At 39.8% G+C, this 15,788-nt stretch overlaps 1 protein-coding gene across 9 annotated transcripts in view; it reads left to right on the top strand.

Moving 5' to 3' along the window:
- Positions 1-15,788, top strand: part of myo9bl (myosin IXb-like) — a 65,263-nt gene that overhangs the window by 16,301 nt on the left and 33,174 nt on the right. For all 9 annotated transcript variants that reach the window (XR_533593.3, XM_081606399.1, XM_081606403.1 and 6 more), the window contains exons 2-4: positions 5,505-5,721; positions 5,850-6,069; positions 6,339-6,848. Coding sequence is in view for 8 of the 9 variants with exons in the window: in XM_081606399.1 (XP_081462525.1) it covers positions 5,570-5,721; positions 5,850-6,069; positions 6,339-6,848 (882 nt within the window). In the remaining variant the exon portion in view is untranslated. The remainder of the gene's footprint in view (positions 1-5,504; positions 5,722-5,849; positions 6,070-6,338; positions 6,849-15,788) is intronic.

Genomic DNA, 15,788 nt, shown 5'->3' with positions numbered 1-15,788 from the left:
TCCTGCGTTCAGTGGAAGTAATTTACTCCAAGACAATTTCCTTGCCTGGATTATAAGGGGTTAGTTAGGTTGGGATGGGGTTGGTGGGTTCAGCGAAGATAAAGACCAGGGCCTGCTTTTTAATGAGAAATGTCAGGCGTAAGGAGCTTGCTGGCTGCTGACTCCCCTTCTGTAAGCAGGTAGAGAGCCGCTGTCCTCTGCTGTCTCCCTGTCAGCCCCCGGTAAGCAGCTAAAGTGCCAGGCTAAGCCTGCGTAAAGCAGACAACCCCGAGTTTTATCTGTGGAATGCTGGGCACCGCCACAGAGGATCTCCTCTGCAGGGAGGAAGCTCTATTATCTCAAAGCCCCCCGTCTCCTCTTACTGTCCCCCGACGCCCCTCCTGTTAATGTTTGCCTTTCTCTCTCCATCTATCCCCCCGGCCTATTTTGTATATGCCCTCTTAAAAGTAGTAGAGTGAGCAGTTCAGGCATTAAAGTGACAAATTCGAAGCGGACAAACCCATGATGGGGGATAATGAAGATGCCGTCTTATGTGGTCTCTGCAGTTCTGCATGCCTTGGCATTTTATAATGTTGCACGCTTTTGGGACTGTGGTCAGCTCGCCTGGCAAAGGCGTAAGCTCATCAGTGTCAAGTTGCACTATTTTTCCTTTTTCCCCCCTTACAGCGATTTAAAACGTTCCAGAGTAATGTTTGGGTTTGGTTTGTTTCTGAGACCTTGCTTTCTTTTTACAACGTGCTACCAGAAGAATCCACAGTAATATGTGTTTGTCTTAGATTTACAACACCTCATTGTTCTTAAGAATAAAGGACGGCCATTTTTATATTTACTACATTAGTACATGTGGCGAGTTGTGTAACTGCACAGTGTGGCGAGGCTCTGTGAGATCTAACATGGTTGTTGTTCCCATGACTGACAGGAAGACACAAAATATCATCTTTGCCACCACTACGCAACCAGATATTCAAATGAGAGATCCTCCTTACCTACATAAATATAACAATGCTGTACCATAAATCGGTCACTGCAAATTGTAATCAAGCAGGTCTTTTCAGCCGTTTTAATTCAGAATTTGATTTCGTAACACACGCAGCTCTGAGAGGGCCGCTGCTTATGCAGAGCGCTTTTGCCTGCTGTATTTTCTGTCATTCTGAGAAAATGAACACAGTGAAGTGATAAAGTGCAGCCTCAGAGCTTTTAGGAGCTGATACAGGATCAGTTTACCTAAGCAGTGCATTCTACCCAGCCTGCAGCTATTTCAGCCAGGTTCTTGTTTCCCTGAGGGGGACTCACAGTTTACATATCATGCATTGCTGGTTCAAGGACAAGCTACACAAACTGTTATTGGGACAAACCTTACCCAGCTGCTGTCTGTGAGTCACTCAGTGACTGACTGAACATGGCTCTGACTGAACATGGAGCCTTGAACTAGGACATCCAAAGTGGTTTTGCTCTAATTTAGTCCATAAATCTTGCAGCGTTGTGCTCCTAGACTTAACTTAAAGTGAATCATTGATCATAACGGTGGAGATCTGCTCTGTGCTGATGACTGTAACGCTGTCATCAAGCTGCTCAGGCACAGTAACCACGGCAACTGACACATCAGTAATGTGAGCGTGGTTTGAAGTTGTACGAACATGAATGCTTGAGTGACGCAGCATTCAACTTGTGTATTCTCTGTTCTATGAAGGCTGCAGAGAGATATGATGATCGGAGGGTTAAATGTTTCTAATGGTGGCCTGGGTTTTTAAAATATTTCACTGATCAATTAAAGACAGCTGTGCTGTGCTCTAAATTGAAACACAATTTACAGCATAGATATATGATATGTATGGTAATTTAAAGGTGTTTTGTAAAATCTACTTTTTTGAGTTTTCTATTATGTTCTAACATACCTGGAGTGTTGCTTTAATTCTTTAAACCTGTTTGGCGCAGGCTATTTTCACAAATCTCCTCCTTGGAGTTGCCCTGCCATGCGCCTTCCCGTATCAGCTCCAACAGACTAGCAGCAGCAGCATTTAGCAAACGCCTGGTGGTATTGTGAGTCTGCTGTGCTCACTATACAAACAACTTCTCAATCGAAATCTGCTAGGAATGGTTGTAAACAGCACAATGAATAACATTGTTGCTGAAGGTGGAGCGTTGGAGAGTGTAGGAACGTGGCCCAATTTCAAGGCGTTAAATTGCAGACTACCGATCTTTAAAAGCCCAGTGTGCCGATACTGTTCTTTTTTCTTTTTTTTTTTTCTTTTTTTTTGGCTGAAATGTTCCTAAATAAGCAAGAAAGTTGCTGAGTTGGTAATAGTATGATAACTACTGTTAACTGAAAATGTGTAGACATGACCTGGTTGGTGGGTCTGTCAGTCAAACCTCTGACTGACAGACAAACGAGCACAGGGATTGATTTTTAGACTTTTACCAAGTTAGATAAAATCAATTGATGAGATCGGCTTCCCATGTAAATATGAAGCCGTAAAATGCATATCCCCCCTTTAAAAAAACGTAACAGCAGCAGAAAGGTTGATTACATTTATCAACGTTGCCCTGTTTTTTTTTCCTGCCTACTTTTCAACCTCAATCTGGCATTTGAGATGTCAGGTTTCTCTTCCAAATGCCTCCAGAGACCACAATTCCTTATACAATATGCTAAACACAAATCAAAATGTTACTTCAAAATCTGTTTCTTTGTTACAAACTAGCAAACACAGCTTCAATGTGCCCTGCTTCCATTTGAAGGGGAGTTCCTGCTCTTATGCTGCACCTTGCGCCACCACACTTATGTCATTTTGTTTTTTGGGTTAAGATAATTTTTTTTCCTGTAGAGAGAGACGTATAATAATTCTGAAAATTGCTTTATCATCAACGTATCGACTTGTGGTTGCTGTTTGTTTTTGTTTCTTAGAATGAAACTAGACTGGCTTTAGTTATTCATACGTTTGTTACCAGTTTCCTCTGAACATCTTTTCCAGTTAATGATTCTAATGTGTGCATAACTGAATAATTTGCAGTAGATTCTTGGTACGATTTTTCTGTATTGAACTTTTGATTATTTCATAAAAAGTAAAAAAATAAAAATAACATTTGAAACAGCATCAGATTTGTAAGAACAAACATCTGTGGCTGGAGAAAAAAAATGTAAGTAATTTGGTTATCTTTGATTGAAGATACGAGTTTTGTTGTGCAGAGCGACTGAGCCCTCTTTGTCTTGTCAACAAGTTCGACAGCCATACTTTCACAGGCGTGATAACGTGCTGTCATTACAACATTTGTGGTTTAACCTAAGTGGTGTTGTCGTCATCCCGGAGCGGAAGGGTTGAATTTCTGTGCACGGTCTGCAGCTGCAACCTCTGGTTGGGTTTCAGGAGCAGAACCATTTAGATCTGATCTGAACACAGTACGACCTAAACGCTCAGGCGTACTGCCTGCCTGCTCAGTGAAAGTAGAAATCTGTTTTCAATTTGTTAATGGTGACCCAAATAACCTGAAAAGAGGCAACGTCTACTTTCTATTAAGATTGACGGTTTACCTAAATTGTTTTTCCTAAATCGTTAGAGCTTGAATTGAAGGTGGTATTTACTATATTTTATTTTTAATACCTCATCTCAGAGCTTCTGTCATTTCTAAACTCTTAAATGTATATTTGATTTTTTTTCTGGTTGACACGGAGAACTCTGATGCCACGTCATGCCTGCTGAAAGGGAAATCTTATGACTCAAATACCACAGATGTGTTTTCCAGGCGGGTAAAGGTTTATTTTTGAAAGTTTGTTATTCTGGTTTTGTTTTTATAAATGCTCAGAATAGGAATGAAACACATAGTGTGAAAATTAGATCATAATAAGTGGATAGATTATTGTGATGATTTTATAAAATAATTTACAACCATAAATACAAACACTGCTCCAAAAACAACTTACCTATTGAATAAAAAATAGTTTTTTTTGTTTTGTTTTATTTGTTTAATAAATGAAACAAATCCCATGGATTTGTTTAATGAACTGGCTTAAAGTAACCATCATACTGGCTGTCCTTGTGGTTTGGAAATGTTGTCATTTAGTTTCCAATTGTTATCACAGGATGAGTAATTCTTAACACCTTTTTTTGCACAGTAATGACAAACAATGTGATAATTACCCACCCATGGATCGGAGACGAAATTACGCACAACCAAACGTTTGGATAAATGATCCCATAAAAAAACACATGATCTTGAGTGTGTGATTTTAAATGTAATTAAACTTTTCCTGTTGGGTCAGCTAAATTAGCAAAATATTTATATTCGGTAAATGTTGGATTTTATTTTATTTTTTTTGTTTCGTTTTCTTCAAATCCTGGAGTTTTCATAAAACGTTTAGTGCTTGGTTTTCAGCTTCTGACAGATTTCTGCCCTGTTCCTCCTTACAGAACTGGTCTGACTGAGTCAGCTTTCCTGGCCACCTTGTTCAAATAAACATTTTCAGCTCTGCCCACAGATTGTCTATGGAGCTGAGATCAGGGCTTTCGACTGGTAACTTTGTTGTCTTTTATCCACTTTGTAACCAAACTAGCAGCATGAGTTGGATTGTTGTTGATCCACATTTCCCTTTTTTCTCCCATTGTGATAATGCTCATATTGGACAAACCCTTTGATTTCAGTTTCATAAAACTGCAGAACATAAAAACAATATGATCCATTTCCCTTTGTACATTTTCAAACTACTGATTTTTGAGTAAAATTGTCTTCCTGGATGAGTGGCCTTTCAGCCAACATACGGCTCATTTCACTGCACAACAGCTTGAGTCGACTTCTTCGGGAGGACTTTTGGCTTGACTTGGTCATTTTGTATTAAATCAGGTTCATCTCTGAGACACAGAAATAACGTGTCTTCTTTCTTCTTTCTGAGCTACACATCAGCTGAAAATCCTCATCCTGTTAAAATGCTGTGCAATTGTTTTAACTAGAGATGCGATCGACTCTGCAGTGTCATTGCATGCTTGGATCCAATATTGGGTCTGATATGACATTTTAGTGCAATGCCTGCAAACTGTCTTTACTTTTACTGTTGATGTGAGACAGAAAAATGTTTGATCAGGATTCGTATTGTGCAATTAATGGTTATTTTAGTAATCGAGCATTCCATTGATTATTTTGATGATTAACCGAGTAATTGAATCAGCCTTAATATAGTCTTTGCAATATTCAAAATTAGTACTTTAATGAGTTGTTTTCCTCCTTGTGCAGCCCTAGATTGAAGAAATTACTTTTACACCTTCAGGCATTTGGAAATAATATCCGAGGATGATGCCAGTGAAAATAAAAAGCTTATGTCTCTTTTTTTTGTTTTACCTTGTATGTAAATAACTCCTTTCAAAGTATTAATTCAACCCATTTATCATGCCAAGTTCTTCCTCTCAGTGTTAAGTTTCAAACAAGTCAAGAACTGTGTTGTCTCAAAGTGCTTCTGCTTCTCAAATGTTGCTCTACAGTTGGTGTGGGTTTGTAATGGGTCCTCCTGTCATCTTTAGGTGCTGTGTGGTGAGACAGAGGCGGTGGACTTGCGGCATGCTGAGGCCACTCCCCCTGGCTCAGGATGAGTGTCAGAGATGGCGCTGCCACAATGGCAACAAACGCAGGGGGAGGTGGAGGAGGGGGAGTGGGCTGTAACGATCCAGACGACCGCATGTACCTGCTCCAGATCTACCCACGGCTCGCTTCTCAGGTGTCCACCTGCTGCAACCTCAGGTGGGTTCCCCGTGATTTGGTGGAGGTGTAACATTTGCATTTGCTTATATAAGAGAGACAATCCAATGATATGTAATACAATTTAATTGGAAAATGGTTTTTTGTAACGTGTTTTTGTTGGCCTTCAGAGTGCAGAAGAATGCAACGACAGCCTCTGTAATCTCGGACGCTGCTGCGACGCTGGGGCTGGACCCCGGCGGTCTGTATGTGTTGGCAGAGGTGAAGGAAAGCGGCGGGGAGGAGTGGATCCTGGAGGCTGGAGACTTGCCCGTACAGAGGGTTCTGCTTTGGCCGCGAAAAGCTCAGGAGCAACACCCTCAGAGCGCTGGCTTTTACTTCTTGCTACAGGTGAAACTAGCAACTCTGTCTTCAAGCTGTCAAATTCAGTCTAGCAAGAGAAGTGCTGCCACTGTTTGTTGTTCCTTCTGCTTTCTTCCACTTTGTGGTGATAAGTCGTCGAACTTAAGCAATAGATTACGCACTGACAATAGGAAATATAGCAACCCAGAGTGCTACTTGGCTCCAGGCGTAGGTGTATTTTTACGAGTTGTTTTTGTATCAAGTGAGAAAAAGCAGAAATCTGGCGATAAAAATGTGTTTTTCTGCATTGTATCCAGGAGAGGAACCGCGATGGCTCCATCCATTATGTTCACCTCCCACCTTCGTCCAAGGAACAGGAAGTACAGCAGCTCGCTGCGAGGGGCTTCCTCCCCCCTCCTCAGGATGACTTTGCAGACCTCTGCAACCTCCCCGTCCTCAGTGAGGACAGCATATTGAACAATCTGCGCACACGCTTCTACAAGAAAAAGATCTACACCTATGCAGGCAGCATCCTCATCGCCATCAACCCGTTCAAGTTCCTGCCCATCTACAACCCCAAATATGTCAAGATGTACGAGAACCACCAGCTGGGCAAACTGGAACCTCATATTTTCGCCATTGCCGACGTGGCCTACTACGCTATGCTCAGGAAGAGGGTGAACCAGTGCATCGTCATCTCCGGGGAGAGCGGCTCGGGCAAGACCCAAAGCACCAACTTCCTGATCCACTGTCTGACTGCGCTCAGCCAGAAGGGCTACGCCAGCGGGGTGGAGAGGACCATCCTGGGAGCCGGACCCGTCCTGGAGGTAGGAAGGAAAAACGCGTTGCAGCAGAAATGCAAAGGTGGTCAAAGTGTAGGGACATGATTGAGATGGAGGAATGAATCCTTGCAGTTGACTGGATTAATGTAACTCTTTTTACACTAAAGCCTGTCAGAATAACTAATTTTGCTGGACAATAAATTGCCTCAGTAATTATTTTGTTGTTTTCAGGCTATTTTCAATTTAAGGTATTGTTCTTTAATTTAGTGAAGAACAATTAACACAGGAAGTGGAAGATATTTTAAAATGTCCAAAATAAAACACAAGAACCAAAACAATAAATGAAATGGAAATAAACGCCACACACAACAGACACCATAAATAAATTGGATTATGTTTCTGTAAACAAAATTGCCCTTCAAAAAATATTAATCATTGAAATGGAAATCATTAAGCCCATTTTAATGTATCATGCAATTAATTGACTAATTGGTTACTGCAACAGGCTTGATACATCCTAATCAGGTTCTACATTTATAAAGACAGGTTAAAAATTCTCCTTGAGCCTTTTGGTCATTTTGTCATATTACTAACATGTTTTTGTATTTGGTTGTTATATGACAAACAGGAGGAGGTGAATAATTGTGAAATATTGGGAAAATAAAATAAAAAAAGTTTTTTTTCCCTTCATCTTAAATAGTCAAATGTGGCATATCTTTGAAGTTTAGTTGTGTAGCACATTTCAGCAATAAGGCAGTTCAAAGTGACTTAGATTATAAAAACACCATTATGTGACCAAGTATGAAGGAAGATAAACATCACATTTTGTCAAGTGCCATCATCTAAATCATCAATACACATATTGATCAAAGGCCACTTACAATCTACAAACCAGTCAACTCTGGCCACATTTAATACTCCTCATGACGAACATCATCCCCACAGCATCATGCTGCCACCACTGTGTCTTGAGTCAGGATGGTGCTTTCAGGGTGATGTGCTGTGTTGTCTTTCCAAAACACATGTGCAATTTTGTTTCGGCCTTATCTGACCAGACCTCCTCCTCCACATTTTCAGTGTGGCAGAAATCTGTAAACAGGATTTATTTTTGCTTTCTTCTGACTCATTTTATATTGGCCAGATTTGTACAGCCTGCCAGTCTGTAGACTGATTATACCACCTGATCTGTTGATCTCTGTAGCTCCTCCAGAGTCGCCATGGGCCTCTTGGCAGCTTCCATGTTTAGATAAACTAGAGAGAAGAGCAATGATGTTTTGAATTATGACATAAAATCCCATAAGTACGTTAATATTTGTAGTTCTTGTGCAACAAATTATGAAAATGATCAAGAGGTCCAAATACCTCTGCAGTACATTGTATGTGTTTGCTGTAAGTCATGTTGCTTCTTGTCAGGATGAAAACATTTTGTTGAAGTTATGTCCAATAATCAAAGTTCCTTCCTCAAAATGATTGTCATGCTGTGTGCAACTAACTATATTTGGAGATGATTGATGAAAGTTATAAATAATGAAAGTGTAAAAGCTTAGACAAAGAGGCTGTAGTCTAAACTGAAAGAAGAAATGAGAAGGAAGTGGCTTCATTAACCCCTTCATGTCGCCTTGAGCTGCTGGAAACGCTTGAAGCTCTTTGTGTTTGTCTCGCTTTGAGGCAACACTAAAATCTTTATCATATTTTCCATGCCAGCTCTAAACTTAGCTTAGAGGCAGTGACGTTTAATTGTTTTTGTCAGGTGATTGCTTCTCTTCCTGCTTCTCTTCCAGCAGAGTTTACGAGCTTATGCTGACTCGCTCAGTCTAATCGCTGACAGACATGAGTGAACAAAAACGGAAACTTTAAAGTTTTAAAGACGTTTATCTGTTATGCAAGGAAAGCATAGAAAAGCTAAAAGTTCTTTGAACAAAATGCTTTAAAGCACAGTCAACTGTGATGGATTGTTTGTTTGAAACAGAAAAGTTAAGACTTTATGACCTCTGAGGGATTTTTCCTGACTCTATTTTTCCCAGAATGTAACCAAACCACCTTGTTTGGCCTCTTACCTCCTATCCATATTCCTGAATTTAAATATCTGACAATATCAGAGCCCTTTTATTTAAATATTTTAAATGGTTTTCATATTTTTATGCCTTGCAGAGTCGGTGGTTATTGTGTGTTGTTTCACAAGTTTCAGGTTCGCCCTCTACTTCTTGTGTTTAGGTTTTTATGACGCGTATGATTACAGAACAAGCAACAGAATGAAAACCTTTAAACATTCAAGTCTTGGTCGCATGCATAGCTCCTCTGTGATCTGTGCCACAGACTGACATCATGATGACTGCAGCATAGAAGATGAATCAGACCCTCCCTCTAAATTTGGATCACTTCTCATATTGTAGTCATTGGTTCTGCAAAGCAGAGTGCAGATTTTTTTTTCCCATCTACCTACAAATAAATGCTGGCAGAGAGAGTTCAGTTGCATGATTTAGTATTGATTGTATGTGAGTATATGAAGAAAGTGCTATGTGATTTCCTTTAGCCTTCCAATGGCCTTTTCCTCATCATTGTTGTCCTGGAAAAGGTGAGAATCCTAAGTCCAAAATCTGGAGTGTTTGGGTGAATTTTGCATAAATGTTGTAAATTCTGACATGAATACCGATTAGCTCAAGCTTTCTGACCTTTAGTATCTGGTTATACATTTTCTTAGATGTACACATGCAGTGGCTTTTAAATACTCTGTTAACTTGAGTTCATTTAGGAGTCTTTTTTGGGTCTAAGAAAGATAAGCAGTTAGATTGAACAATTAAGGACATGCTGTCCGCTGTCTCTTGTATTAAAATAGGTCAACCATGTGAAAGACCTTCATGCTACCGTCGTTCATGAACAAATTTAGATGATAGCTCTTAGCTTTTACTATGTTCATGCAAATATTTGTTGCTTCAGTGTTTCCCAAAAGGCTGAAATATTTGAGGGGAAGGAAAAAATAAATTCAGGGTTTTTTTTCTAATCTCTTAGAGCTGCTTGATATATTAAATCACTGCTGTCATTATTATACAGTGGCAAAAATTTGCTTTGCTGCAATATTTGGTAGATATTTTTTATGTGGTATGCATTCAAACACTGCATGCTAATAATAGACTTCTTTAGTTTAATAGGTATTCTCTCTCAATTATACCCACAGTGAATCAACTAAGAAGCAAAAGTGGTAGCAACATTATGATGGTAGAAAATATTAGTATTGTAGTATATGGTATTAAAATCTTGCTGCTCTTACCACCAACAATAATCAGATGCTCTTCCTGTTCCTGCCTTAGACAACAGTCATTTTTGTACCTTTATTCTCATTATTTTTGACCCTGTTGCATTCTCAAAACTGACAGTTTAACTCCCTCGCAGGCAGCTATCAGTAATCTCTAGGCTCATCTGCTGCAATGTTTTATTCTTTTAGGCTGGTCTACGTTTGCTAACACGATGAAAATATTTTGTATTTTCGATACCATCTGAGATATTTTTGTAGTTTCATTTTTTTATTTTTTATTTTTAACAAATATAGGCCCAAAATGATACAAAAATTGCATTTTGTCTAAAATTTGGTAGCTTTGAGGGAATTAATACTTCAGTGCTGATCTGGAAGCAAATCTGCTCCACATACTTCTCAGTTTTATTTCACAATAATGTGACCAAAAATAGATCCTTAGTCAGAAAAGCCTGATGTGGAATGCAGCTCGCTCGACGTACAAGATATTGTGGAAAAGCAAAAACCAATGTTTTGTAAATGTGAGTTTATAGAAACTCAATATACTTGGGAAACTGCACAAAAGTTTACCACAACCATCCAAGCAGGAAACTCCCACCAAGAATCTGGAGCAATCTGGGGCAGATAGAAGCCGTCGCTTTGTTGCCATCCATCATCTGTCAGGTTTTTGTCATCTCTTGCACACGCTGCAGCTTTCAGATGCATGTAAATGAGGGAAGCTTCAGTCCCCTGATGTGCTTCAGTCTCTTGTTCCGGATGTCAGATTCAGGGATGAGAGGGGGAGGCAGTGGAGTGGTGGTGGTGTTTTTTTTTTTTTCCCCTCCATCAGCGGAGTCGTGTCCCTTTGGCAGACTGGTTGCCACTCTGCTGCTCTATTTTTCTGTATGTGTGTGTGCGTGTGTGCGTGTGTGTGTGTGTGTGTGTGTGTGTGTGTGTGCGTGTGTGTGTGTGTGTGTGTGTGTGTGTGTGTGTGTGTGTGTGTGTGTGTGTGTGTGTGTGTGTGTGTGTGTGTGTGTGTGTGTGTGTGTGTGCGCGTGTGTGTCAGCCTGGGCCAAAGCTGCGGTTTCAGGGCCAGACATAGAGATGGGCACATATTTAGCTGGCCTGGGTACGAGAGGAAGTTGAAACTGAACTGCATCTGGAAACAATCCTGCAATTATCATGGGTATTGTGCAGCTTTGCATTTCCTGCGGCTGTAATCATACTATCATACATTTCTTTTATCTCAGAAGGATTAATACTTTTATGGAGACTGTTTCAATATTTTCATCTTTTACCAAGCAAGAGGGACCTTTCGATTTCAAAAGTGGGTCACATGGACTAAGAAATTTGGGCATTTCTGCAGACAAAACGTAATATGAATGTATTAGAAGAGCAGAACCTGGACACATTAAGATGATTCATTAGATGATTGGTGGCAAATCTAGGGAACATTCCTGTACGTTCTTATCAGTAAAAGGAAGCTATTTATGTGCCAGCTTTTTAATAAATAAATACAAAAAAATAGTGTTAGCTAAATGTTTACTGTTATTTAAATAATGACAGCCCAGCAAAAACATCTGAAATGAATGATTACAAAAGAAGTCAAGGTTTGCTGTTGCAAAAGGTTTTCATTTGGTGCCTTTTTGTGCTGGGAGTTGATCAGATTACTTTAATCAAAACATTGCGAGTCCGCCTGCCGGTCTGTTAGTGTTTCTTCAGCTATGGTGGAGGTCTTAAAGCCTGGGCAGCATTTTGACTAGATGAGATCACCAGCTGTGGAGCTGGATTCTGACTCTGTGCTGAAGTTCTGGCAAGTTGCATGTCCTGAACCTCGGACCTGTTGGAAAAGTGGCCATCCGACTTTCATTTCACTGCTCTATAAATCATTCAGGTTTGTCTTTAATTTAACATAGAGAATAGATTGTTTTTAACACCTTCTGTGGGCAGAAACGATGAAACGACTCCTGCCTGCTAACAGCCCAAAAGATCTTAGAGGTTTTCCCATAAACCAGTTCAGCTGGTTGAGCCGCTGTTACGTAATTACCTCTCGTATTATTTTACCCGTCTTTGAAGCTTTCTTATTCTCGTTGTCAGCTAGAGCTGCCTCTGTTTGAACATGCTGGCACATATGCGGGATGATGTCAGAAATGTGTCAGAGCAGAGGGGGTTTGGGTGGTTTTTTTTGTTGGTTTTTTTTCAAAGTCATATCTGACAGCTGTGATTAGAAAAAGGCGAGGAGTGAGGGGAAATTTCAAACACCATAAAAAGATCTGTGTCACTTAAGCTGTTTGTTCTGTGAGAAGATATCCATCATCTATACTGCTTATCCTTGCAGGGTCATTAGGGGGTTAGTGCTTATCTGTAGCGGTCATCACAGCAGTCTCTCACTGGACAAACAACCATGCATGCACACACTAGTAGATGGTGACATTTTAGAGAGAATGTGCTTTTTATTTATTTTTTAAACCATTTTCTGTTGTGTTTAACATAATAAACTAAACCATAACAGTTTTTAGGGGAGGAAAATAAAAATCTAAATCTATAAGGGCAGGTCAGACTTTACTGAATATCGACCATTAAAGGCAGATTGATGCATCTCTAATTTAATTTTTACAATTTCCCATACATAATTTCTATCTGTCTGAGATATTTTTTCCTCACAAAAACAATTTCTGTTTTTTTTTTTTTGTAGTTCTCATTTTCTGGTGTGAATTGTAACTCTTTTGTATTCTTGTTTCATTGGTTGTAACTTTTGTGAAGCACTTTGTGTTGCTTTTGACTATCTGTTTCTATTAATAGGAACAGATTGATAAGTAGTCCTTCAAATGGATTTACAGTAACATTTGAAATAAGATTAAACTCTTATTTAGAATGAAACTGACTCATTTTAGCAATTAAGGTTTTTAAAGAGGAAGAAGCAGCAATTAGTAAAACAGCTGAAGCGTGAATCATATTTCTGCTTTCTCTCAGGGGACCATTCAGCGAGGGCCCCTACAGTAGCCCTGTAACTTAAGTTTGTTGTCCCAGTAAAGCAAACATTCCTGTTCAAAGTCCCCCGGCCGGCCTGCTCCATGCCGCTCCGTCTCATGGCTTCAGACAGGAAGTTCCTATCATCCGGAACCCTTCGACAGGAAGCGGCTACGACACAGGAAGCAAAGGCAGCGGTTCCCTCTGCTGTTAGCTCAGAGCCTTGAAGGGTGTGGACACACCAGAGCACCGTATTGTTGTTCAGGAAGTGCGGAGGAGAAGCCGGCCATTCTGCCTGCTGATCTATTGTTTATCTCTCCTGCATGAGTGGTTATTGAGAGTGGGTGGCATTGTGTACGAGTCTGGGAAAGGCTGGCATTACTGCGTTTAAGTCGCCCTGCCGTGCCCGTGATTCTTCGTCTAAACGCTCAAACAGACACTTATACGCAAACACCTTCCTGTAATCACACCATATAGGAACTCACTGAAGGCTAGAGTGTGCTTTTCTTTACAGGCTCTGTGCAGTGTACATGCTGCGTCTGTCTGCAGGCCGTTTCAACAGCTATTTGTGGTGCTGTGACCACACCACAAGCTGGGGTTTGATGTGGGGCTCATCAGGGCATGGGTGGAGCAGCTTTATATGGTTCCAATCTGGCAAAACTCTGGACCGCAAGTTGGCATTCGACGCTCTGGCCCAGCTATTAAAGCTCTGCACCTTTAACGTGTCTGTGCATTAACTTGTCACTCCTGACTGAATGATCACCTATAGGGCTGTTCAGGTGAAATAGAGATGTACTGGGAAAATGGCCAGAGATCAGTTTCAGTCTTTTAAATTTACTCCAATCCGGAATTAGAGTGAAATCCAGATTTACTCAGGCATTTACATTTTTACATTTTTACTTGGTCAAAAGTGAAAGGAAAAAATAATCATTTTCAATTAATGCATGAAAACAAGGAGTCCTATATTTTGAAGTCTGTAAATGCATCATCCAAAAGCTATAAAATGCTATCCCAACTTAAATAAAATCAAATAAACATTCATGTTTTGATGCATAATAGTGCATAGACATTCAGTAAAAAGAAAAAAGAAAAAAGTGTAAATGTGTATATATATATATATATATATATATATATATATATATAATTTTAATTTAAAATCTTTGGAATACGATACAAGCAGAACAGTAATTTCCTCTTAAACGTTCAGATCCGAGCTAATTTACAAGCATGAGATTGCTCATCTATTAAGAACTGGAATAATATATTTTCAAAATTATATGTTAGAAGATTCAAATCTAATTAAACTTTGTGACTTGTTCTCATTAACACAATTAAAAATACATCGAAAGCAACACGTTCGGGGCTGAAAGTCGAGCGTTGTTTAAGATGTTACCAAGCGTGCATCAAAAATTACTTAATTTTTTTTTTTTGCCGGCTAAATGAGGAAGAGAAGCTGTCTGTTCCCGTTTCCCCCGGTGTTTGGATTATGATCTCTCTGTGACAGACGCATAGACGCCTCATAACTTGATTTGCTCCGTTTGCTGCAGCTTTTCCGGAGGACATATTTTAGCTGGTTTTCCCATCTGTGCATGTTTCACTCATTTTAAATATGCGGCCAAAATCCTGTACCCTTCTGCAAATGTTTGTGGGTTTCTGTTGTTAATGTTTAAATAACTTGTCTCTGTAGTTGAAGAATGATGACTTTGCTGCATCCTGTTGAGAAAAAAAGGTTTATTTTCTTAAATCCTTTCTTGGTCATTTGTTTTTCACTTAGTACTAAGAATATGTTGAATTTCTAATGTCAGCCATTGCATCTTGAAGCAATTACATTCTTCTTTCTTCAGCCACCATTACCACTATTTTATTTTCACCATGCTGGCATTCAACACAACCCATGGGAGCCGTTGGGTGTTAGTAAAGCAATTTCCCTACCTAAAAACTCAATGTCCCTTGAAGAGAAACAAATGTGGGATCATAGGAAAAAAGTCAGTTTTCAGACAGCTCCTAAAGTGAAGAGATTAGATTGTGAAGAATATGTGTTTAAGTCTAAAATGATCAGCATCATAATGCTTTATCATATTGGTTTTAGATGCTACTTTTTAAAATATATAATTGTAAAAAACTCAAACTGCAACAGATCTACAGCTATTTTGTCTCGTGTCTAATCTGCAGCTAAAAGGTTTCTCTTTTTTTTTTTTTTGCCACAAACTTCAAGAGGGAGGTTTGTTTGTTTATCTTTTTCCAACATACAAAAAAACTTCTTTGGTAGCACTTAGTCAGTTGCCATACAATGTCGATACTAACGCCACTGACTTTGCCACTGCATAGCTGGTTTTGCTAGTTCAAATGAGAGAAACTTTGAGGGTTCAGATGTAAGCGGAGTCATAAACTGATGACCTGATGAGAAGCCGTGCGGAGGAGGAACTGTGTAGCGACGCGGTCGAGTTCAGTCTCTGCCAGCGACATGTGATCTCACCAAAGACTCATTCAGTCCGACAGCAAACACTGATTATTTTGTCACAGGGTATTGTGAGAGGTTAGCCCCGGTTACCAGAGTTTACATACTTCATCTCCCGACTTCCCCGTATGTCTGGTTTAACTTGAAATTCACAGATGTTTGAACTTTTTCAAAATTTTGTCTCAAATCAAAACATTTTTGTTGTTTGGAGATCCTAAAGTTAAAACCTCCCCGATGAAATGTTTGAATTTAGTGAGGCGTCTGTGTCAGGGCTCTCTTGGCGTCTCCCTGTGGAAACATTTCGCTGAAGCCCTTTGGCTCGTTTTGA

Source organism: Poecilia reticulata, chromosome 4 (assembly GCF_904066995.2).
Source record: "Poecilia reticulata chromosome 4, P_reticulata-male-v2, whole genome shotgun sequence".
NCBI classification, from domain to species: Eukaryota; Metazoa; Chordata; class Actinopteri; order Cyprinodontiformes; family Poeciliidae; genus Poecilia; species Poecilia reticulata.
This window is presented reverse-complemented; position numbering and strand designations above follow the sequence as displayed.